Genomic DNA, 26,063 nt, shown 5'->3' with positions numbered 1-26,063 from the left:
TCAATCCCAGATTAAGTTGTCATTTCTTAAATTTAATTTAGTGAAGAGACTTAAATTCTAATTTTGAGTAATATAATCTTAAATTAGTGTTTTTTCATTGCTTGTTTTAGAAGAACTTGGATTAATTTAAGATTTTCTGTCTAGTTTAAAGTCTCATTTTAGTATTTTAGAGCTAAGAAATTTGGTCTTATTTTAAGAATTCTTGTCAAGCAAAAAAAGCTTACCCCATTGGCAGATTTTTTTGCTTGATACAAGATAATTTGATTGAATATGAGAATATTTGACTTCTTTCTAGAAGGGCTGTTTTTGCAGTGCACAGCCAGGAAAGCCCACGGTGAGACTCAGAGAGCGACCCTTGTGGTCACAGATGGCGTGGAACTGGATTGAGTGGAAGAGTTTCCGATTAAAGTAGTCCGCTGCAAACCGTCCAGGTGGTAAAATCATAACCCATCTATGCTCCCTGCCAGCTGGCTAAAGGCTGGGGAACCAGACAGCTGCTTGAACCCAGCCCCAATTTTCTCCAGCTCATCTCTGTTGAGGAAGCGGATGAGTCTCCTGAAAATACCTTGGATGCTAGTGCTGGCCCGATGTACCATGTCAAGACATGTGGTTTGGGGAATGTCAAAGTGCCACAAGCCAACCAGCACACAAACACAAGGACCTCAAATGCCTTCCCCCATCCATGGTCAGTGTCCCCCAGGAGATGAATATGTTCTCCATTGTTGGCCTTGACAAACGGACGTCCTTCCTCAGGTCACCGCCCTCAGAATAGAGGCACAACAGGGGAACATGAGGATTTACCTGACAGTATGGCCCTTTTGCACCAACCTGTAAAAAATATTCTATATATATTATTATAACTATTTATTATTTACTTTTTTATTTATAATATTTGTTCATTACTATTGACTATTAATTCTCATAAGTTATTAGTATATTTAATAATTTCAATTAAATTATTTGTTGTGCTTATTTGTTCCTTGTTTGATTATTTCTACACACACGCACACACACACACATACGGGTTTTTGTGTACTACAGGGACACTACTCCCCAAACCAGTCTGTTGGTGTATTCGAGGGACACCCCTTTCCACTCTCACCACAGACATGTGGTAGATATAAAAAAATCTGTTTTTAGCCCCACAACACAGATTTCACTTCAGAGTTTGTTTACACAAAACACAACTAAAAGTATAAAAACCTGACAATATACATAATTATGAGGACAACAGATAATTAGATACCTAAGCCACGCCCATGACACAGAATAGTATTAGAAGGACTAACACGATTTGTAAGGACAGTGTCTATACAACACACAAAAATGTCACTTTTGTGTATTAAAAGGTCAAACATGAATAAATAGAACATGGATAAACACAAACACAAAAGTGAATGCATTGTGTATTTAAAGGACACACCTATTATATGAGGACAAATTGTTTTACACAATGCATAGTACATTAGCACTGTGCATTGTGCAATTTAAAAGATACTGTATTTATAGTATTTTTGTATAGTGATGCAAATGTGAAACCACACTTTTATACCACGCATTAAAGGACTCACTACCTGTGTATCTAAATGATCCATTAATAGATATCAGGACATACCACAGCATCCAGAGTCAGTGAACAAGGAGAAAGGTTTTAATTAATATCACGTTTTGACAACATAGTGAAAGTCACTTCTCCTGATAACATTAAATTACACATTGTGTGTATATCATATCAGTTGCAACACCAGACAACAGGTTGAGAACAGGTTGCAAGCCTATCATAAATTGCCCATATGAAGATATATAAACATATAAAAAGAACATAACGTTTCGAAAAGACCGTCACATAAACATAACAATATAAACAAAACTCAGTATTCAGTGACTGTCTTTAGTTTTTTTGACCATTAAGCCACGATTCCTGACGAAGTCTCTTATGTTTTGGAAAGAGCGACTAGCCAGAGAAGGATGCTCAGCAGTCTTGCACTGTTTGCATTCAATCATAGTGGCCAGTTTCCCCTTGTTGATGTGGTCTCTGAAATGTCTCATGACTGCTGCGACCTGTTGGAGACCACTGCTGTTTTGGTTTCCTCCTAAGATCCTCCCTTTCATCAGCATTTTCAAGAAACACTACAAAAGAGCAAAACAGATTCCCAAACACTGGGGTTAACACTCAGTTGTCTTTACTTTCTTTGTTCTGTTAATTCTAAATTTGCTGCTTTAAAGAAATGTCAAAAGATTCACATACTAATCATTTTCTCCTGATACTGATTCTGATGTCACAAATCAACCCACTAGACTTAATGTGTTGATTTGATACCAATACGCGGCCTTCCCTATATTTAAAATGGGTTATATACAGTTGTGTGAAAAAGTGTTTGCCCCCTTCCTGATTTCTTATGTTTTTGCATGTTTGTCACACTTAAATGTTTCAGATCATCAAACAAAGACAAAGATAACACAAGTAAACACAAAATGCAGTTTTTAAATGAAGGTTTTTGTTATTGAGGGGGAAAAAAAATCCAAATCCCTGTGTGAAAAAGTGACTGGAACAGTGGTGAACCTTCCCAGGAGTGGCCGGCCGACCAAAATTACCCCAAGAGCGCAGCGACGACTCATCCAAGAGGTCACAAAAGACCCCAGAACAACATCCAAAGAACTGCAGGCCTCACTTGCCTCAATTAAGGTCAGTGTTCATGACTCCACCATAAGAAAGAGACTGGGCAAAAATGGCCTGCATGGCAGACTTCCAAGACGAAAACCACTGCTGAGCAAAAAGAACATAAAGGCTCGTCTCAGTTTTGCCAGAAAACATCTTGATGATCCCCCAGACTTTTGGGAAAATACTCTGTGGACTGACGAGCCAAAGTTGAACTTTTTGGAAGGTGTATGTCCCATTACATCTGGCGTAAAAGTAACACGGCATTTCAGAAAAGGAACATCATACCAACAGTAAAATATGGTGGTGGTAGTGTGATGGTCTGGGGCTGTTTTGCTGCTTCAGGACCTGGAAGACTTGCTGTGGTAAATGGAACCATGAATTCTGCTGTCTACCAAAAAATCCTGAAGGAGAATGTCCGGCCATCTGTTCGTGACCTCAAGCTGAAGCCCACTTGGGTTCTGCAGCAGGACAATGATCCAAAACACACCAGCAAGTCCACCTCTGAATGGCTTAAGAAAAACAAAATGAAGACTTTGGAGTGGCCTAATCAAAGTCCCGACCTGAATCCGATTGAGATGCTGTGGCATGACCTTAAAAAGGCGGTTCACGCTCGAAAACCCTCCAATGTGGCTGAATTACAACAATTCTGCAAAGATGGGTGGGCCAAAATTCCTCCACAGCGATGTAAAAGACTCATTGCCAGTTATCGCAAACGCTTGATTGCAGTTGTTGCTGCTAAGGGTGGCCCAACCAGTTATTAGGTTTAGGGGGCAATCACTTTTTCACACAGGGCCATGTAGGTTTGGATTTTTTTTCCCCCTTAATAATAAAAACCTTCATTTAAAAACTGCATTTTGTGTTTACTTGTGTTATCTTTGTCTAATATTTAAATTTGTTTGATCTGAAACATTTAAGTGTAACAAACATGCAAAAAAATAAGAAATCAGGAAGGGGGCAAACACTTTTTCACACAACTGTAACTGCACTGGGCTTGTTCTTATAATTGTATATTAACAATATGTTTTTTACTCTCTGGTGATAGCTAAAAAAATCTTAAAGAAACATAACAGTATCATTGCTCACTTCTAAAATTAATTTCATCTTTCCAATGTCTCTAATAGACAGACACACTATACAATATTAAAAAAAAAACAAAAAAACTGAAAATCTCATTTTAGAATGATTGCTTCCTGTCACTTTAAGATTTTTTTTTTTTATTCTTGCACTTTCAGAACTGTCTTTATACTACAGTAAAGCACAATGTTAATGAATTAGCATCAGACAGAGCTTTACTCATTGAATCCTTGAACTGAACAGAGAACAGGGCTCCTCTGGGTGTGAAAAAAATTGGTGTGCCAAGCTTGTAGGATCATACTCAAAAGACTTGAGGCTGTAATTGTTGCCAAAGGTGCTTCAACAAAGTATTGAGCAAAGGCTGTTAATACTTATGTGCATGTTATATTTATGTTTATTTTTAATAAATTTGCAAAAGTTTCAAGCAAACTTTTTTCACTTCGTCATTATGGGGTATTGTGTGTAGAATTTTGAGGTAAGAAATGCATTTAATCCATTTTGGAATAAGGCTGTAACATAACAAAATGTGGAAAAAGTGAAGCGCTGTGAATACTTTCCGGATGCACTGTATGTCATGGATATGCTGGGTGAGTAAAACTCAGAGCACCATCTGCCACACTGGTGGGTAATGTTTGTACTGAAACAGTCAAGTAATAAAACACTACTCTCTCTAACACATTTTGATTTACAATTGATCTGCTTCTGTCCTGTTTGTCACACACACTCGTATTCTGTGAAGAGCAGGAGACAAGACTTCATAGACCATGCAAGAAGAAGTTGAATGCAGTAGAGAGTGAGAAGTCTGAATAAGAGCTTTAGGTGATTAAAATGAATAAGCATCTAACAAGGTTTACAGGCGGTGACAGATTAAAGGAATAATTTGAAAAATGAGTGGAGAAACAGAATGACATTGCATTATGTTGATATTTCCTTTAATCTGTCACCTGTCTGTATGTCTTTAAAATTTTTATCCAAATTGCAAGGGCTTCACGAAAACAAGTATACCATGACACAGTTACCGTCTGCGCTTCAAATTATACAGCGATATAGGTTTAAGGCTATACTGCCAAAGATCATATGCTGAACTTCTTATGTGGACCTAAATAATTTGATGTTTGCATGTTTAGGTACATTACCCATTTCTGTTTGTGTCTGTAGACATTGTTCTTCAGTCTCACTGTCTTCACTTCGTCCAGAATCGCTCAATTCTATATTATCTAAAGAAAAATAAATTTTTTGAGCATCTCATCAGTTCAACATTGCAAATATTATAGTAAGAGACCTGAGACAAAATCATCAAACTGAAATTTGAAAAATTTGAAAATTATGTAAGCGCTTAAGTTGCTTGTCTGTATGTTAGGATTATGTGAAAACCTTCACATTCACCTAATAAATACAATTTACAAAAGATTTAAGTAGCAATACCTTCAATTTCAATTTCTTCAAGTGTTTTGCCACGAAGGTTTGTAAGAGACCCTTTCTCCATGGCAAGAAGTAGCTTCGATATCTTGGCCAGCTGGGTTGTAGCCTCTGGGAGCCTGTAATACTCTCTGTGAACACGAATATCGTGCCCCAAAAAGTCAGCAACTTGGTCCAACTTGTGGTTTTTCAGATTCAGGACCTGTGACAAGGTTGCAACATGTTTGCGTAACTGTGTAGACTTGAGGAGTTCAGGGTTTTGTGCACCACACTCATGTGCATAAATCCTCAGACAGTCCTGTCCTCTGTAAGGAGTCAAACAGTTGGGCCTTTCAAATAGGAATGTGTTGTCATCTGGGACTCCACACTCCTTTCTGCTACTTATGAGTTGTGTTAGGGCATCAACCATGTCCGAAGATAGGAGCACAGCCACTTTTCGTCTCCTTTTACCCCTAATTTCCACCCGACTGAAATGTGCACAAAGTTTTTGTTCAAACTTTGTGAGACCAACTGCAACATCCTTATGTAGGGCAGCTGTATCCCTCTCAAGGAAGCCTTTTACTTGCATTTTTGCAACTTCTCCTCCACGTCTTCGGTTCAACGGCATTATTTTCAGCAGAGTTGCTCTGCAGAGTTCCCCATAGACATGTGGTGAAGGCACCTTTTTCAGATTCTCAGATGCTACAGCTGCAGGCTTTTCAAGATGCTGGTGAAGACGTTGCACATCCTCTGTGAAAGGGAGGGTAGATGGCTTGTTAAAGTGCCCCTCCGTCAAGGTAAGCAAAGCTGTGTGTGAAACAAGTTTAGACCACTTTGTGCTATACAGTTTTTTGAAAGTCTGAGTTGACTTGATGAGCTGACTGTCCTCTGCCATTAGAGCCCTGCAGTGTATGATGTCACAGATTTTTTGCAATGAGTGACCCAACTTGAGAGCAAGGCTCAGAGTTTGGTAGCAGTGATTTTCTTCATCAAACCCTGACACATTCTTCACAGCTTGGATGACCACATGAAAATTTGCAGGTCTTACAGCATCCTCAAGAGTGTGTATTGAAAAATCTCTACGCAGTGTCAGAAGTCTTCCAACCTCGCGGAGCTTCTGTCGAATATAGTCCTATTTGGTGGGATCCTGTCCATGTTTATTGAAAAAGGACTGGGCCAGCTGAAAAATGCAAAAGTCACTGCGCACAGCAGCAGAGATGTCATCATCTTTCATTGCAGTCAAAAGCTTCAAAACACCCTGGGATATCAGTTGACAGAGTGCTGATTCTGACATTGAGGCCAAAGACAAGACCCTAGTTCTTCCAGACCCTGCATTGCCTTCCACTGGTCTTGAAAGACATTTTTTAGCGTGTCGCTAAATACATACAATGCACATAGTCTTTTGGTCCATAATTATTCTTTGGTTTGCGTCTGAGTTTTAGCAATCCAGTCCCACTTCGTAAAACTTCTGTATTGTGTTTGTGGTTCCCTTTGTTCTGTAGTTTGTCCAGTATTTTTTTGCGTTCTTTGGAGTTTTTTGGCAATGCCAAAACCTGAGCAACATCGAAATTGTCCTTTTCATGTATTTTTAAGTGGCGGGTAAATTTTGACTGTGGTTTTCCACAAATGTAGCAGTAATTCTTCTTAATTACCGAAGAAGATATGTTAGAAGATTGAATGCAGGCACCTTCCACAGCATCTGTGGTCTCCTTAACAGATGTGTCTTGTGCATTGCCAATTTTAACTTTGTTAACTTCTGACACATGTACTTGTTTGCCTTTCCTATAAGACCTGTCAAGAGGTACTGTGCTGATTGCATCTTTAGCTGGTGACTCTTCACTACTGAGATTTTCTTGGAAGTGTCTTCTTTTTTGAATTGTTAAAATAGGCTCACTTTCTCTTGAACTGTCCGAATGACTACAAGAATCAGGTACATAGTCGTCATCTGACGCTAACTCTTCACTTGAAATTTGTTCTTCAGAATTCTGAAAAAGAAAAAAAAAAAGACTACATTTTGACTTTAAAAAAAGGTACATAATTTAAGGATAATTTCACCGATACACTTACCAATGATTCAGTGCTGGTCTTGAAACTTTTATCATAACAGGATTTGGGCCAGAAGCAGGAGCAAACTAGATAGAGTACATCATGAACATTAAGTTGGTGCTCTACACATTTTACATGTATTTGAAACAATTAAATTATGCTTTTCTGAAAAAAGGAAAGTTATAGATTTTAAACTTTTTATTTACAGAAACAAGAAATCTTTAAAATTCTATGTAAATATGTGAAGTAATCAACTCTCAGAGGCAAGTAATTAACACTAGAAGGCAGTCCTTGTCCTCTACAAAATGTATTATATTTGTGAAAAGCTGCTTTGAATGTATCAAGTTTAGTTTATTTTTTATGATGTATGAGAATTGGAGTGTCCAACAGTGGATACTGTTGAACAAAAACATTTTAAAAAGTCAAATTGAAACTCTCACCTTTAATGAAATAGAAAAGCAATAACGTAAAGTAAATATTCACCTTTACATCTCACACAAATCCACTTGAGTGCAGAAAAGGGTCCACCACCGATGGAACATTTATCTAAGCTCGATACTGCTGTAGAGACCAAGTCATGTTTGCAGTTCTGTTGACAAAAATAGCAGGTATATTATGAATATCAAATTACACTTTTGTGAAGAACCATTAAACTTTTTGTGTCAGACTGAAAAATAATCACATAAGTAATTTGATTTTAAAAACAAATACAAACATTTTACAATCATTTTGTTGTTTTTAGATGAGTAATCATATGGATGAGAACTTTCTTCCAATATTATCCCTCCTGAAGTTAAATGAACTGCAACTAGAGATAAACTAGAGGGCTAACAACAGGGTATAAATAAATATGAACTGACTATTTTTTATAGTTCCATGAAAAACAACTATATGTACTACATGTAATGCACTGTAAAGCACATCAGTATTTAGGTACAAATGCAAAAACTGCACAAAGTAATGTCCAGTCCCCACAGTGCACAGACAAACCGAGATCCGGTCTAAATCTGGAAAATTGAATACCTCCATACTACACACTCTTCCATATCCCACCCAATACATAGTATGACACCATACAAGCAGCAATTATGGATAGGTACAGTGGCAAGAATAAGTCTGTCTACTATGGAATGACCTGGTTTTCTGCATTGACTTGTCATAAAATGTGATCTGATCTTCATCCAAGTCACAAATGTAGACAAACACATTGTGCTTAAAGCTAATATCACCAGCTTTTTTTTTTAAGCTTTTGTTCATGTCAGTAGGACAAGGTTTCCCCAACTATTTTCAAACCTGCATTTTAAATATTTTAAAATTTATTTAGTATTGACAAGAACTGTACAAGGATATGTGTTATTAAACCAGATTGTGACTGTTCATAACCTTTACTCAGACCATATTTGTAGACAAATTCCTACAAAATGATAATTCTGAAAGATTCACTTACTTTTCTTGCCACACACAACACACAGACTTTGGTCTAATCTGAACGTTGCAAAAATAAATAGTGAACCTCTGTCCATCTCCCACAATACACAATATGACACCAACAGTAAGTATGGGGACATAAAACACGCAAACCATGGTCCAATCAGAGAGAAATACTCAATCTCTGCCCATCCACCACAATACACAATATGACATCAACAGTAAGTATGGGGACATAAAACACGCAAACTATGGTCCAATCAGAGCACAGCAAGAGAAATACTCAACCTCTGCCCATCCACCACAATACACAATATGACACCAACAGTGAGTACAGGGACATAAAACACAAAAAACATGGTCCAATCAGAGCACAGCAAGAGAAATACTCAACCTCTGCCCATCCACCACAATACACAATATGACACCAACAGTAAGTATGGGGACATAAAACACGCAAACCATGGTCCAGTCAGAGCACAACAAGAGAAATACTCAACCTCTGCCCATCCACCACAATACACAATATGACATCAACAGTAAGTACGGGGACATAAAACACACAAACCATGGTCCAATCAGAGAGAAATACTCAATCTCTGCCCATCCACCACAATACACAATATGACACCAACAGTAAATATGAAGACATAAAACACACAAACCATGGTCCAATCAGAGCACAGCAAGAGAAATACTCAACCTCTGCCCATCCACCACAATACACAATATGACACCAACAGTAAGTATGGGGACATAAAACACGCAAACCATGGTCCAATCAGAGCACAGCAAGAGAAATACTCAACCTCTGCCCATCCACCACAATACACAATATGACATCAACAGTAAGTACGGGGACATAAAACACACAAACCATGGTCCAATCAGAGAGAAATACTCAACCTCTGCCCATCCACCACAATACACAATATGACATCAACAGTAAGTATGGGGACATAATAGGGCTGGGCGATAAAACGATAACGATATGTATCTCAATAGACACGTACTCGATATCAATAGAAAATGCGTTCGATAGAACGTTTTGATAGAATGTTTTTTTTTTTCCTCAAGAAACCGGCGTAAGTTTAGCTCCGCTTGAATCTTTGTTGCGAAGCAAGCTTGGTTGCATGAGCAAAGGCACTCGTCCTCTATCTGGTGCCTAGCAACTACGTGAGTGACAGGCTAATAGCCAATCATGTAACAGTATCAGTTTGATTGCGCAATCTTGTTGTCTCGTGGTCGCAGAAACAGCGTGGTCAAGAAACGAAAGATGAGTGCTGCAACGAGCGAGGAGGAAATTGTGGATAAGAACGGAACGGTCAGCTCACCAGTATGGGAGTTTTTTGGATTTTACAAATCTGATCGTAGTCAGACAAATGTTGTCTGCAAATTATGCAAGAACGTGGTCCCGACCAAGAGTGGTAATACCACCAATTTGTTTTACCATCTTAGCTGCGCTCACCTGTACAGTACAGTTTTCATTGTGATTGTAACATTGAACAGAAGGTTAAGTTTAAAATAAAAATGTTTAAATTTAGTATTTTTCCCTCCTGGTCCTTATTTTAAATAGGTCATACAATGTTTCAATAATTATCGATATCGACCAATATGAAACACTTATATCGTGATACAGATTTCAGCCATATCGCCCAGCCCTAGGACATAAAACACACAAACCATGGTCCAATCAGAGAGAAATACTCAACCTCTGCCCATCCACCACAATACACAATACGACACCAACAGTAAGTATGGAGACATAAAACACACAAACCATGGTCCAATCAGAGCACAGCAAGAGAAATACTCAACCTCTGCCCATCCACCACAATACACAATATGACATCAACAGTAATTATGGGGACATAAAACACACAAACCATGGTCCAATCAGATAGAAATACTCAATCTATGCCCATCCACCACAATACACAATATGACACCAACAGTAAGTATGGAGACATAAAGCACACAAACCATGGTCCAATCTTTGTGCATCTCTGTTCTTCTAACTTGTTTAAAGTGGTTGGAATCTAATGTGACATCACATACTTCTTTGCACCATTCAGGGTTTAGCAATATTTGGGTCAACATTTTTTCAATGTTAAACTCTTAATAAATAATAATTTAGGATTTTTTTAAATGTAACTTTATTATACATTTAATATTAAAAGTACCATTACCAGATAATCCCAGAACTTTAATGAGTGTTAATAACTTACCTGTTCAGTGTTGTCATTGAGGAAGTCATCTGTTGTTGCCACATCAGTATCTTGAGGAGCCGCTTCAGTTGAAATCTTGTGGGGAAAAAAGGAAAATGTCTGATCACTTGACATCTAATTTTGGGCATTATGTATTGAGGAAATGATAGACATTGTTCCTGCTAAACAGAAACATTCACTGAACTTCAGACAGAAATAAAAAGGTTACTACATTTCAGCAGCATTTTCATTTCAACTCATTAGCTTACCTGTTCAGTGTTGTCATTGAGGAAGTCATCTGTTGTTGCCACATCAGTATCTTGAGGAGCCACCTCAGTTGAAATCTTGTGTGCGCATGGATAAAGAATTACACATACAAAGAGAAGAAGAAAAATGTTAATACTACTAATTAATTTGGGTAGCATTTTATTATATTTATTACATTAAAAATGGTTATATTTGTGAACATAGCTTAGCAAAAGCTGTTCTGTACTGCAGTATAGGAAATATATATACTGCATATAGGAAAAATGTGAGGAAATCTCCAGTATGCATCATCCTATAAGTCTGATTTGACTTTAAAAAAATTACCAAACTTGTTGTAATTAAGTCACCTGTTGAATGTTGTCATTCAGACTCATTTGAGGATCCGTCTCCGTTGAAATCTTGTGGGGGAAAAAGGAAGAGGTTTGATCATTAAAAAGGTAAATGATAGACATTGAGCCTATTAAACAGAAACATTCATTCAACTTCACACAGAAAAAAGGTGACTATATTTCAGCAGCATTTTCAGTTCAACTCATTTGCTTACCTGTTCAGTGTTGTCACTGAGGAAGTCATCTGTTATTGCCACATTAGTATCTTGAGGAGCCGCTTCAGTTTTGTGAGTGCGCAAAAAATACACATACAAAGAAAAGAAGAAAAATGTTAATACTAAAATCCAGTGGTAATTAAATCAGGTTAGAGACAAACCTCACAGACATTTACCTTCTCTGTTGCATCCTCTGCTGCACAGCTGACCAAACCATTTGGCTGCTGTTCTTTGTCTGGAGTCCTCTGTGAAACAAGAAGCAAGTATTTAATGTGGAATAATCAATGCTTATTTGGGGGTAGTTTGGACAGTATTTTATTATTTTCATTACAATAAATTACAATAAAATGGTTATATAAGTGAACATAGCTTAGCAAAAGCTGATCTGTATTGCAGTCTAGGAAAAATGTGAGCAAATGTAAATAAAATGGTACTTATCTGCAGTATGCATCCATCCTATAAGTCTGATTGTATCTAGTATATTGTATCTATAGATCACAACACACACACAGTCCTCAGTGTGTATTTAGCACTCAGGTATAGGTTTTGTGAGGACAGTGTATCTACATTTTTCTGAATTGAAGAATCTCTCTATCAATAAATCTTACCAGTTTTTTGACATTAAGCATCATCTTGCCAAAATTCAATGGTATTTAATCACCTGTTGAATGTCGTCATTCAGTCCCAGTTGAGGAGACGTCTCAGTTGAAATCTTGTTGGGAAAAAAGGAAAATGTCTGATCACTGAACATCTAATTTTGGGCATTATGTATAGAAGAAATGATAGACATTGTTCCTGCTAAACAGAAACATTCACTGAACTTCAGACAGAAATAAAAAGGTTACTACATTTCAGCAGCATTTTCATTTCAACTCATTAGCTTACCTGTTCAGTGTTATCTTGAGGAGCCGCTTCAGTTGAAATCTTGTGTGTGCAATTACACATACAGAGAGAAGGAGAAAAATGTTAATACTAAAATTCAATGGTAATTAAATGAGGTTAGAGACACACCTCACAGACATTTACCTTCTCTGTTGCATCCTCTGCTGCACAGCTGACCAAACCATTGGGCTGTTGTTCTTTGTCTGGAGTCCTCTGTGTAAACAGTGCAACAGGGGATTCAATATAATGACTTATACATTAACATCTCCATACTATTGATACGGAAATTGTAAAAATGGTAAACTGTGTATTCACTTCAATGTAAGTATATTAGAACTATTGAGGTACAATATTCACTTCCCAAATCAGTGACAGATCATCTTCCTAGCAGCAGTCACTAGGCATAACATGAATAGCTTGCACAGAGTGGAAAAAATTTCTAGCTCGAAATTTGTGTTTAAAAATAGTAGGCTGTAAGTGCCTGTTCACTGTGAAAATGAAGTTCCATCTGTAAACACCTTGCTTCTCCATGGCCAGTCACAATCTCCATAGCTGTACGTGATCTCTTCCCCAGGACTGATGTCCTTTATTGCAAATAAGCACAGATGGGGCTTTCCATCCACTGCGATTGTTTTTATTTTGCTGTTTGGGTTCACATGATTATCATTGACAAGTCTCCCATGGGAGCCATCTTCTCTGGCAGCATCAATCCTGAAGCAGCAGGAACACAATGTTACAAAGTGTAAAAATATATACTGACACACACAAGCAATTAATGCAAGTTACACTGTACAATTAAGGAATCGTGTTTCTGTAAGGATTACTAATTTCCTTTATTCTGTCTCTATCCTATCTCTATCCCTAATCTATCCTCTATTTCTACAACCATAGAATAAGAAAAAGCAGAGTTTATATTTAATGGGTGACTTATAACTTGAGCATAGCAACATATTAAATATAGCAATATACATACCATAATTGTTTTCCATTGAAACAAAATTCAAAAATAAAAACTTGAAGTCCATCATGGTACAGTCTGAGTCTGCTTTCATAGTCTTGCTTAGTTATGACTTGTCCTCTGTATTCAACAAGGAAATCTCCCTTGTGAAAGTGCCGGCAGCTGAACACTCCTCGACCTAAACAACGAATGATTACTCAGGAAAAAGGGACAAAATGTAAACAATGCTTTAACATAGGCCTGTGTTACTCACCTTTGTATGAATTAATGTACTTAACATCAAAACCATCCTTGTCTTTACACAGGGATGAAAAATATTTCAACTATTTCAAAAATTTAGATTTTAGCTTGGTCCTCCGGGACCTTGTTGCTGCCATCTCCTGCAGAGGCCCGATGATAATGTCTTCAGTCACTTTACACTATACATTTTATTTAGACAGTTCAGTATCCTATCGTAAGACTACTGGCTGATCATCTGACTTAAAGCCTCCACTTTAATTTGTGATAGGGGAGAAAAACATAGGTGGATATAGCATCAGTGATAGTGCTGCTATATTTAGAACATCTTGTCAGCTATAACTAGTGAAACTTGTATTTGAACCCTGTCTAAGGCCAGTCACTTCATACATATCTGAACATGATCTATTTGAAGCATTGAGTTTTGATGTGCTGCTTCTCTCACTATCTCAACCACACTGTAGTTGTCACTAGCGAGAGACATTATCACATGCACTATCATAGGATGTATATTTACATTTGTAAGAATCGCCACATACACAAACATGAAAAGATAACAGCCTACAAAGGTCCCGTCAGATTAAGAAATGAGGGCAGCCAAGAGCCAAAGAGCAAAAGCGGTCGTCGCCCCCCACCCACCCCACCCACCATCAAGTTCACCACCGTCACTCACTAGCCGCCTTTTACACTAGCAAAATTCAGTCTTAATCTGGCAATAACATGCATAATCAGCTACTTAATCCGACTTAAACCGGCTTCCAACTCTTCAGAGCGGATCGCGACACAGAGCTTCCGGCAAAACGAAAGGTGGAGGAATGTGTTTTTATGCTAACAGTGGCTGGTGCAGAGACGTGACAGTGATCCTGCAGCACTGTTCTCCTGACCTGGAGACTTTCATCATAAACTGCAGGCCCTTCTACTCCCACCGTGAGTTCACTTCAATCATCCTGGTCGGTGTTTACATCCCACCACAGGCCACAGCAGATACTGTGTGTGGAGCGGACCAACCCGGACTCCTTAGTTATTGTCCTTGGTGACTTTAACAAAGGTAACCTCAACCACGAACTGCCCAAATACAGACAGTTTGTTAATTGCCCGACCAGAGAGGGGAACACTCTGGACCACTGTTACACCACAATCAGTGGTGCTTATCCCGCCGTCCCCCGGGCTGCACTGGGCCACTCTGACCATGTCATGGTCCACCTGATTCCCACATACAGACAGAAACTAAAACTGTGTAAACCTGTTTTTTACAAGAACCTCCAAGAACCTCCAATTGCACCAATCACCAGCACAAATTCCTTGTATGTGAAACATACTTGGCAATAAAACTGATTCTGATTCTGATTTCAGGCATCCTACGCAGTACAGTATCTGATCAATTCATCTGTGTGTTGGAAATTAGAATTCTAATGCCCCACTGCATTACTTCATGATAGTCAGCTAAAGTGCTGACATAAACAACAATTCATCTGTGCATCAAAATAGCTTGTTGGTCCATCAATGAGATGGGCTTTTTACAAAATGAAAAATGCAATAGGATTTCAAAATCAGTTTTGTGTGTTTTAATTTGATACTCTGAAATAAAAGATGAGGGTAGTTTGTTAACTTGTCTGCACCAAAAGTTAAAGTAAAGGTAAAGTTATGGCAGCTGACGGGAAGTGAGGAAACACTAGAGACTGATCACCCAGGACACTGACATGATTGATCATTTTGAGTCATTTTTCTTAGTTTTTTTTGAATGTCCAAATATGATTTAAGCTTCTCAAATGTGAATATTTTCTAGCTTATTTAGTCTTCTATGACAGTGAAATTAATATCTTTAGGTTGTGGACCAAACAAGACTTTTGGGGACATCACCTTGGACTTTATACTGACCGCACAACTGATCAATTAATCTTGAAAATGATTAACAGATGAATCTTTGATGAAAAATAATTATTAGTTACAGCTCACCTCTTTGAATGTCTGCCATCTGAAGTTCTTTTTTGGGGGGATCTCACATTTTGCAGTCTTTTGTATAGCTGTGTGTACACAGTGACCTGCACAAGACATTTAATCATTTTTTCAAATCGCTACTTAAAATGTCCAACATGAAACACAGTCATCAACTGGATGCATTTCACTTACCCATGTATGGAGGCCTTGGTCCTGCAGCATGGGGTAGTACAGTACGATTCTCTTTGCCATTGCTGTGATTTCTGGCTTTGATGGGTATCTGTGTGATTCTTCATTCCCCTTTGTCCTCAGGATTGCAATCATACTGGTCATGGTGTTTCGAATGAGCCGGCAGCTGAGCTCCTTTGACATCTGGCAGTTGCGCTGTTCGCCTCTCTTCGACAACTGAAAGTACTGTTGTCGGACTTGCTCAAGTTCTGTGTCAGTGTGCAATACGTATTCTGGAAAGGATAACTTCACAACCTTTTCAGGGGTTGTGTACTTTGCAGGACTTGCATTCACAGGAGTGGATGTCTGTCGCATGGGTGACGCATTAAAGGAGGAACTGCCCGATAATTTTGAGTGTTCTTGGCCAGATTCCTGTGAAATAAAAGATAATGACCTAATGCAAAAAGCAACATTTTTGTTTATTGTGACAACACAAAATGCAGTGTAGCATTGATAGCTCTACGTATAAATAAGCAATGTTCCATTTTAGCGGTGAAATCGCTTACATCAACTTACTGAACACCTATCAATTAATCTAAACTGAATTGAACACACATGTAGACTACCATGCCTGTTCCAAAAACACTGTGCTGTTAGCTCATTGTGCTGCTGCAAACTTAAATAGGTGGTTAGTTTAGGCCACTGAACTGAGAAACTGACCTCCTCCGACGCACCATGACAGGCACGCCAGACCGCTTTTCTCCGTAAAAAGTTCTCTGGGCCTGGGAAAAGATCCCGCAAGTCTTCACGAGACAGGGTGCTCATCATTGTCTCTGTGATGTTTGCAGCTATGAAAACATTGGAAGACAAACATAGCAAGATGAAACAGTGCCCTAGAAATGAAACTGCATGAGACTATTTGAAGTTGACACTTCATTCAAATTAGGTACCTAGTGCAAACCAGCTTAGTATAGAAATGTAGATACCTCATTGGCTGCTGTTGTCATATAGACGTTACTAGTATAACTAGAGCTGCCACCAACTAAGAATTTTCCTAGTGACCAACAATTGTCATTTGGCGCCATTAGTTGACTAGTCTTCACAGTTTATGAATTTAGTGGGAACAAAATGGCGCAAGTAACGGGAGGCAAAAATTCACTTTGCTTTTGGTCTGAACACAACATAATATACAACACATAACACTTCACACAACAGGTGACAGAAGGAGGGTGATGTGACAAATGGGAGAAAGAGTTCAAGGCCCGCAGTGCTGCTGGAACGTTAGCGGGTTACATGTGGAGCAGTGCCAGGAAGCAATTAGCTTTTTTTTTGTTTGTTTGTTTCAATTAGGCCTCTGAATTCGTACGTTCATATATGATAAAGAATAATATTTGCATACATTACCCCTTAAAATCGACACTGAGACATCATCCAATTCTTCCATGCTTTTAGCTGACTTAGCTAGCTAGTTAGCTCCGCTAACGTTAGCTCGCCTCGCTGTATCTGTTCGGCTGCAACGATAACGTTTCACAATAAACACTGAAAACACATTAAAAACGTCGATAACATTCAAAAGGCGTGCGATGTGAACTACAAATTATGAGCACTGGATACAGCGCTTTAATTTACCTGCAATTAAACAGTCAATCCTAGTTCAAATCCAAGTCGGTCCCATATAACTCTCATTTGCAGCAGCTAGCTGGCGGGTGTAACCATAGTAACGAGTTTTTACGGCAGTCTTGCTCTACCGACCTGTGACCAGTTTACCGTCCTAGTGCCTGTGACGTCTTTGCCTCCAACATGATCTGGCGTTGCTTCATATGCTACGTATTTGTGGCACTGACTCTGAAACAACTTTTGAGTCACATTAACAACATGCACAGTCGCAGTCGTGTGCGGGATTGACGGCTGTCCAAGTGAGTACAGGGTGTATAACTCCTTCTACTATCACGTGAAGCGGACACACGCGCATCATCTACTCCACGTTCAAGCGGCAGAGGAGGAAGGACCGACTCGCTACGGTTTACCTGGAGCAGGTGAAAGGACAGCCGTAAACGACCAAACTTATGCAAGCCCTGCGGCTGAAGCGGAGGGCTCCAGCATCGTTATTCCAGCGGTAAGTCGTTAACGTTACACTAGCTGAAATTTAACGTAACATTTATTTAGGTCAACTGTGCCTGATCCAAGCACGTCCACTTAACATGCCTGTTTTTGTCAATGACAGGCTCAGGTTATTTTAAGATAAAGTAATAGCAGTGTTGAAAGTAATGCGTTACTGTAATTATACTACATTTGTCAGTAACGAGTAATCGAACCAGTAGCGCAAATACAACTAACCTACTGAGATTTCAATCGGCTAACAGTTGGTTAATGGTTACATTTATGTTGACAAACGCAGCCTACCGCCCCACAGATTGTCCACTTATGATCTAATGTCACCAGACATTACATTACAGCGAGCATCAATTAACCTGCATTTGATTGCAAACAAATGAGACTCAGTCGTTACAAACTCACCTTGGCTGAAAAGTGTAGTGGAGTGTGTAGTAGATATACTGGACTGCAGCTTTGTGTCTCTGCCTCCTGCTGCAGCCCAGTCAGACAGTTTTTTACTCATCCATCCGCTGGTAAATGCATTCAAACTTAGTAGCAAGTCCCGTTAGTTAAAAATGGTAAACCAGTGTTGAAATACGTGTTGAAATCAGCAGGGTGAAAGCTAGTTAGCTCACAGAAGGTTTACATATGATGTGTTCAAGGTGGGCTCAGTAAAATGACTATTAGGCAAGTTAAATAAAATGTCATCATGATGTGTTCAAATGTGTAATTTCAAGAAAAATAAATTTAGGTACACTAAAATAATAGCAGTGTAACTGCACATTAATAAGAGAATTAATTCAAATATTTAGAAGTAACACAAAAGTCACTTTTCTGACAGCTGCTTACTTTTATATGCAGTAATTGGTAAATTAATTCACTCATTTGATTATTAGTTTAATCTGTTAAGTTTAATTATGCCATGCAGTTACCAGACTTCATTGAAAAAAATCAGTAACGTTAATATTCGTCATTTAAACAACAAATTAAAAATTACAGGTTATCCTTCAACAGTTTGAATCAAGCATTGAGGCTGTAATATGTGTATTATTAGCTTATCATTCACAAAGTTATAACTGGCAGGTGAGACATGTCTTCATGACAGTGTGTGACAGGACGTTGTCTCCTTATAGCTTATTGGAATACAAGTTCAGTTCGAAGGCCTTTAGTAATGTTAATTTATTGGCAAGAGAGCAAGTAAATGGATACAATTTAGTATGTGTGTCAATCTTAACACTCATGAAGTACAGATTTTTTCTGATGCTGTCAAAGTCATTGTTTTTTTGTAGTACTGTTTTGTTTTGTTGTTATTAGTTGTTGTTTTTGTTGTTATTTTACATACTCAAAATAAAGACACCAATCAGTAAAAATACACCTAAAAATACACTTATAGGAAGAAATCTAGCTAGCTAGCTTACCCAGCTAGTTGTCAGATTGGCTAGTGGTGCTACCTACAAATGCCAATATTTTCCCTGTTTTAGTATATATGTTTGTTGTTAATCTCTTTCAGAGTGGATTTCAAGAAGATGGAGAGGGTTGCATGAATGTTGACCTTTCTAAACATGCAACTGCATTTCTTCTTCAAGCCAGAGAAGCCCACCGACTGACACAGGTATTTTATGCCATTGATTTTCCAATTGATTATATTTCATTTTTAGTAGCAAGCTTAAAAGCAATAAGCTTAAACTGTAGAATGACTTAGCCACTGTTCAGACCTGGCATCTTGGTTGATCCAATCACAGATGGACAGCTAAAGGAAAGTCAGAGAAACACCTGATATTAGAATGTGTCTCCACATGCTTCTTCAGTGATCACTTGTGATCGGATCTCACTTCCCCGCTATATATGCAAATGGACACATACAGTACTTTGCTTACAAAATCTGCCCATCCACTATATTTGTTGAGAATGAGCTGAGAATAGAGACAACGTAATACACCCAACACTTACACTTTTATTTAGCACTGTCCACTTGTGATCCTATTGCTCAAAACACATTTTAAGTCCAAGTGTAAACAAGGTCTTAAAGCTGCAGAAGGCAATATTATTTCATGATATTTCATGTTTTACTGGAAATTGCCTATTTTGATTATTGCATGTTACTAACAATATGTAATTAAAGGGTTACTTTTTTAAAAAAGTGTCTGTGAGTTTGCATGTTGACTGCATTTTTATATGAATTTTATAATGTAGTATTTTTTTGTTTGTTTGTTTTCTACTCCCCAGAGAGCTGTTAACCAAATGGTGAGTGGAGTCCAGCAATATCAGGCCGCATTATTGGAGCACCTAAAACAGCAAATGAGCAACATGATTGAGAGACATTCTGGGGACCTGGATCAACTGAAGAGTGATGCAATGGGGATATTTGACCAGTTTGTTGACCCTTTCTGTGAAATTGCTTCCACCCATTTGCAGGATAAGACCATCAAAGAACTGTTAAAACCAGTTGAACCAGAGATTGTTGTCGCAAAACACACAGTGTGTTATGTCAAACATGGAGACTCTAGAGTTCTTACCATTAAAGACCATTGTTTTCATTATATACCGTTGGTGAAAAGTTTGGAGCAGCTGCTATCACATCCAAGAACAATAGCAATGATTGATGAGAGGCCACAGACATGCAAGGATGGATTTTTTCATGATTTCATTGATGGAGACATTTTTAAGTCGCACCCACTGTTTTTGAAATTTCCCCAAGCATTGCAGTTGGTTTTATATACAGATGAAATTGAGCTATGCAATCCTCTTGGATCTCGGGCAAACAAAAACAAATTGTTATTGATTTATTACACCTTAGGTAACATCAACCCTAAATACAGATCAAAACTTGCTGCCATTCGTCTGCTTGCCATGATAAAATCAAAAGATCTTTCCCATTGTGGTATTGATGAGATAATTGAGAGGATTAACCATGACTTAACTGAGCTGTGTGATGGTTTCCAGGTTGTCGCTGCAAATGGTGAGAGGACAATTTATGGGGCACTTATGTCTGTGTGTGGAGACACTCTAGCTCAGCATGATGTGGCTGGATTTAAGATAGGGGTGGGATTTGCCTATAGTAAATGCAAGCACTGCGAATGCAACTTTGAAGACATGCAGGAGCAATTTAATGAAGATTTGTTTGTTAAAAGGACAATGGCAAGTCATAACAGGCAATGTAATGACATTGAAAAGGCAAATACTGACTTTCTGAAAGACAATCTAAAAATGACATATGGCATAAATAGGAGAAGCAAATTAACAGAATTTCCTCACTTTGATATAATCAATCAAACCCCGCAGGACATCATGCATGTCATTCTTGAAGGTGTTGCCCCATATGAAATAAAATGTGTTTTAAAGCATCTTGTGCTGTCAGGGCATATGGACTTAGACGCATTCAACAGTGCAATTATGTGTTTCCCTTATTCTCCTGTGGATGCAAGGGATAAGCCTTGCCCAATATCTGTCAATACACTTTCATCAAATGACAATAAATTGAAACAGTCAGCTGGGCAGATGCTGGTTTTGTTAAAGATCCTGCCATTTCTCATTGACAAAATTGGAGAAAATGATTACACACAAATGCTACTTAAGTTGTTAGAGATAGTCAGAATTCTGTTTTCACCTATTATTGCTCTCTCAACTCTTTCAAGGCTGAAGCTTTTAATAGAGCAACATTTAAAACATTTCAAACAACTGTTTCCAGATGCAAATATTATACCTAAACAGCATTACTTGCTGCATCTTCCTTCTCAGATTAAGGCACTTGGTCCTACAGTGAGGCATATGTGTATGCGCTTTGAGTCAAAGCATTGCTTTTTTAAGCAGTGGGCTTTGAAAAGTAGTTTTAAAAATATCTGTAAGTCTCTTGTGAAGCACAACCAACTTTATGAATGTAGTCAGAATGTGCATGAGAAACATCCAATTTGTTCAAGTGAAGTTGACATGGGCCCAGCCTCTGAGGTGAAAAATGTTCACTATGTAGAAGGAAAGATTAAAGACTTCTTAGGAATAGAGCACGTTGAACATACAGTTTCAGTACAGTGGATGATGCAACATGGAAATAAGTATACATGTGGAAAATCTTTGGTTATTTCTAATGTCATCAATGATAGTCCAGAGTTTGCACTTGTGAAAAACATTTATATTTTAAATGCGTCAGTGTATTGTTTTGAATGCCAACCTCTCTCTACAGTTGGGTGGAATGATCATTATTTAGCTTACGAGGTAGAAGTTCCCGACCTCGCTCAAGCCAATATTTTCATGGATGCTGAAAAGCTTGTTGATTATACACCATACTACTATGTAAACTTCAATAATAGCAAGTACATTCCACTGAAGTATGATCTCACAGACATCATCAAACATCATTCTTGAGTCTATATTGAGTGTGGGTATTTGGGCGTTTTGTTTTTTTTAAGCACTGACAAACACTGTAATTGATGACAGCATTTATTTTTACTTGTTACTTTTGGAATAATGTGGTGCATGTTGAGAGTGCAACATAGCAGAGAAGGAAACATAATTCCAGCTTTTGCCTCTGTCTTTTTTTCCATATCACATGGACATGGTTAGATGGAAATGTAAGAAAAATAGCCACACTGTGCTGTGCATTGTGAGTTGTTGTGAGGTGGGCATGTTGACCTGCAGTTTTCAATAAAGCAGATTTGTTGTCTTAATTCAAGTTAAGTCTATTTCTTTAAACAAGACAATTCATCTTTTACAAATAACACAGCAGCTTAAAAACCTTATGACATGTCAAAAATGCTTGTTTCATCTGAGATATGACTCAAAACAAGATGTTTTCAAGACAGTTTCACTTAACAAGATATTCAAGATGCACTGTCTAAAAACAAGCTCCGTTATCTCACTTAAATCTTGCTCTTTAGGTGATTTTGTCTTATATTAAGTGTGATGAGATATTTTGACTCTGATAGAAATTCGAAAAATATACTTGGCAAGATTTTGAGTTTTTGCAGTGCACACTGTGTGTTAGGGTTCGGGCCATACCGAATACCAAGTGTATCCTGTAGTAGGTTTTAATACATTTTAATTCATGTCAACACACTTGAAGCCAAGTTAGTGTCTTTGCAGACCTCTCTGTTCTAAGATGCTAATTATGATGCAATAATCATCATATCAAGTCACGTCTATCACATTAAAGCAGCTATAATAAATATTTCTATGTAAACAATGGATCACATCACATCTTTTATTTCCTGTTTTATTTTGAAATCATTTCCCCTTTCTGTCTTTACTTCCTGTCTTTGTCCTTTTTCCTACCTTTGTGATAGTCTGCCCTGCCATAATGTATTTCACCTACCTGTGTTTAATTACCCTTGCTTCCCTTGTGTATTAAGTCTCTTATCCTCCCCTCTGTCTTGAGCAGTTTGTCAGTTTTGCTACTGTTTTGCTCCCTTGGAAGTTTTCTGTGCTGTGCCCTGTTTCCCTCGTGTCTCCAGCATTTGGATTTTCTGTTTGTTGCCTGTCCCCTGAATTTTTGTGTTTGTTTTTTCTGAGTTGGAGCTCTTGTGTTCTGTTGCTGACGGTCTGCTAGTGAGTTTTGTTTGGACATTCTTCGTTTTATTAAAGCATATGCATTGCACCTTCCTGCCTGTTGTGTTGCCTGAATTTGGATCCAGTCATCCTAACACATGACACAGCAGCTATTTTCAACAAGAAAGCTCCCATAAACCTACTTTATACTCCCTGCCCAGCAGGACACAGCAGACCAAATTAACAACTTGCCAGTGAATACAATGGACTGTTCAGCTGCCAGCCAGAATGTGTCCTTTTGAGTTGGTGGAGGCAAGGCAGGGCAAATGTATGTTTATATCACATAGGTAATCCAATGTGCTTAACAGAAATAAAAATAGATAATTGGAGACGAAAACAGTGTTAAAAGGAGAGTGAATATCTAGATCTATTATTGTAGGTTTAATGACAAAGTTAATAAAATTGAGGATTACAGTAGTTATCACATTCATGGCTCAGTAATTTCCTCAGACAGCTGGGCATTGTAGTTTCTTGCAAATATTACAAAAACAGAAGTAAATTGTGTATTTGTTGGGGACGTTTATCAGCTGCAGATTTGCTGCTTCAGTGAGTATTTCCAACAGCAGGACTGTGTATGTGGGATTTATTCAAAATAAACTACAGTGTATGTGTATGTGTTGCTCAGTAATGTGTTTTTGATTGTTTTTGGATTCGGAACATTGGAGCTCTGTGGCACAGATGAATGAGCTAAATCATGTTTGACTAGATACCTATTGGTGGGATCAAATTATTAATTATTACTTAGTGAGGCCCATCAATAATAAATATCACTAGGTTCATTCTGCTACACTGCACGCTTGTATTGTCATTTATACACTCGAGGTAACCCAGGCATATTCTTGACTCCTCTTCAGTCTTATCGGCTCTCAGCTCTTACCCACTGGAAGCTCTGTGATTAAAGACCCAGCGTGCTGTTTACTCCTCCCAGATCTCTACATCTATCGTGACACAGGGCAAGGCTGTCACCTGTAACACACCTCCTTCTCTCCAGGTGATAATCTGACTTCCTGCCTTTTTTGTCAATGTCACTTTAATGCCTCTCGTCCCATTCATCACACCCCCTCCCTCTCATGTAGGACTCCTCTGAGTACAGAGTCCACCTGCAGCTTCTGCCCCCTCCCCCACCGCCCAACCCCCCACCCCCCCACCCCGTTTATTGATGTTCAGCAGGAGGAAGGTGCTCTTCAAGCATTTCAAGGACAGCAGAGCACAGTGACCTAAAGATACAGACTCTCATTCGGCCAACAAAAGCACTTGAGGAGGAAAATAAAAACACAAGTGGCTGAAATAAGAACAACATTTATTCTTCATTATATTTTGATCAATGCATGTTCTCTTCTTTGTGTCTCTGTTGGCATCTTGCAAATTGGGACAAGACGTGAATTCACGTGTGCCATGCAAGCTCTGCTTCTAATTAGGCAGTTAATTGAACTTTTTTCATTAACTTCCTGGACCTGACAGGGCTTCCATTTAATTAACCCAGCCTGGCTGTTAATATAGGAATGCAGTTCATTAATGGTGAACCTTGGATGGGACACTCATTCAATTTATAGGCAGCTAGGGGATCTGTTTCTGTTCAGATTAATCTTAAAAAATATAGTGCAAGTAGAAGAAAATATTGCTCTATCAGGCAGGAAGTGCTAGACATTCAGTTTTCTTTATAGTGAATAAAATGTTACTGTATGTATCAATACCTGAGGGAGGCATTTAGGTCTGAAAATATAGGCTACACACACACACACACACAATGCAAATGTAATGGCTGTAGTCAACATCTCACCAGATCACATGAAGGCGAAGATGCGACTGTAGCACATTGTTCAGCGAAATTGCCAGAGAATTCCTCTAAAAATAGAGCACACAGCTGAGAGCTCTGGGGGATGAGGCACACGGCAGGAAAAAAAATATGGGCTTTCACTGAAGAGCCAGAAAAAAAGAGAGATTCTTCTAAAGCTCCAAAAGAGGGATGATGTAAACAGTAGGTTACACAGAGAAACAAATTTTCAAAATGCGGGGGGAAAAAAAAAAAAACTGTCAAGAAAGCTGTTCTAAAAACCCCTATTTGCCCTTTATATATGCTGACTTTAAAGGGGTGGAGGCTTCCTACTGAGTTGCCTGCAGACTACAGGTTCCATGCAATTTGAGTTTTCAATTTCCAGCCAAAAATGAGATTTTACAAAGCCATGGGAGAGCAAGAGCACAGAGCAGGGATGATCTTTTCCTCTCTGAGTCAGTGTGAATCAAAGGAATGCATAATGATGACTTCAAGAGCGGAGCTAGGCTCCACACTGCAGCTAATTTAATAATCACTGTTGATTTCTGAAGAAGGAAGGAAGTGAACTATCTAAGAAAGAGACTTCTTTTAGAGTGGTGTAAAGCATCCTGGGATTTCATGTGGCCTATAAACAACACATAGAATGAGGAAACACCACAGTAAAACCCAAACGGCTGTGACTTTTCTCCTGAGGGACGAGCTCAACAGACAGTGTGAATCAAAGGAACATAGCATAGTATGTTATAGTGTAGTGTAGCATAGCATAGCATAATATAGTATAACTTAGTATAGCACTACATACGGTAGTATAGTGTAGCATAGCGTAACATAGTATAGTATAATATACA

General features: G+C 38.4%; 1 protein-coding gene and 1 long non-coding RNA gene across 9 annotated transcripts; one reads left to right on the top strand and one right to left on the bottom strand.

The window, feature by feature from the left end:
- Positions 1-1,428: 1,428 nt before the first annotated feature.
- On the bottom strand, positions 1,429-19,251 carry LOC139630577 (histone-lysine N-methyltransferase set-1-like). Of its 8 annotated transcripts, none has more exons than XM_071494160.1 (20): positions 17,439-17,489; positions 17,214-17,320; positions 16,530-16,657; positions 15,834-16,241; positions 15,660-15,745; positions 13,482-13,644; positions 13,027-13,219; positions 12,653-12,721; positions 12,512-12,550; positions 12,288-12,338; positions 11,803-11,871; positions 11,627-11,688; positions 11,430-11,480; positions 11,085-11,159; positions 10,837-10,911; positions 7,664-7,769; positions 7,202-7,266; positions 5,162-7,119; positions 4,873-4,953; positions 1,453-2,130 (listed from the first exon to the last, which is right to left on the bottom strand). In XM_071494160.1, exons 5-12 carry the CDS (start codon positions 15,676-15,678, stop codon positions 11,659-11,661), a joined length of 633 nt encoding a protein of 210 aa, XP_071350261.1. In that variant the 5' UTR covers positions 15,679-15,745; positions 15,834-16,241; positions 16,530-16,657; positions 17,214-17,320; positions 17,439-17,489; the 3' UTR covers positions 1,453-2,130; positions 4,873-4,953; positions 5,162-7,119; positions 7,202-7,266; positions 7,664-7,769; positions 10,837-10,911; positions 11,085-11,159; positions 11,430-11,480; positions 11,627-11,658. The 8 variants fall into 8 exon arrangements, 7 of the variants coding, with proteins under 7 accessions (XP_071350263.1, XP_071350261.1, XP_071350258.1 ...); XM_071494159.1 differs by lacking the exon at positions 17,439-17,489 and adding an exon at positions 18,327-19,219 and having other exon boundaries at positions 1,595-2,130; XR_011693180.1 differs by having other exon boundaries at positions 1,429-2,130; positions 5,162-7,141; positions 13,482-15,745.
- LOC139630579 (uncharacterized) lies at positions 17,508-26,063 on the top strand. The gene is made up of 3 exons (XR_011693181.1): positions 17,508-17,925; positions 19,414-19,515; positions 20,130-26,063. It is a non-coding gene; the product is annotated as an uncharacterized lncRNA (long non-coding RNA).

This window comes from Trachinotus anak, unplaced genomic scaffold, assembly GCF_046630095.1.
Source record: "Trachinotus anak isolate AG129_WGS33_773 ecotype Australia unplaced genomic scaffold, CSIRO_AGI_Tana_v1 ptg000013l, whole genome shotgun sequence".
Lineage (NCBI taxonomy): Eukaryota > Metazoa > Chordata > Actinopteri > Carangiformes > Carangidae > Trachinotus > Trachinotus anak.
This window is presented reverse-complemented; position numbering and strand designations above follow the sequence as displayed.

Coding starts and splice junctions, on each gene's coding strand:
- LOC139630577 (XM_071494156.1), bottom strand. CDS start 11,456: ATGAGTCTGAATGACAACATTCAACAG. Junction 7,770..10,836: donor TCAATGACAACACTGAACAG/GTAAGTTATTAA, acceptor TTTTGTCAACAG/AACTGCAAACATGACTTGGT. Junction 7,267..7,663: donor GATTTGTGTGAGATGTAAAG/GTGAATATTTAC, acceptor TACTCTATCTAG/TTTGCTCCTGCTTCTGGCCC.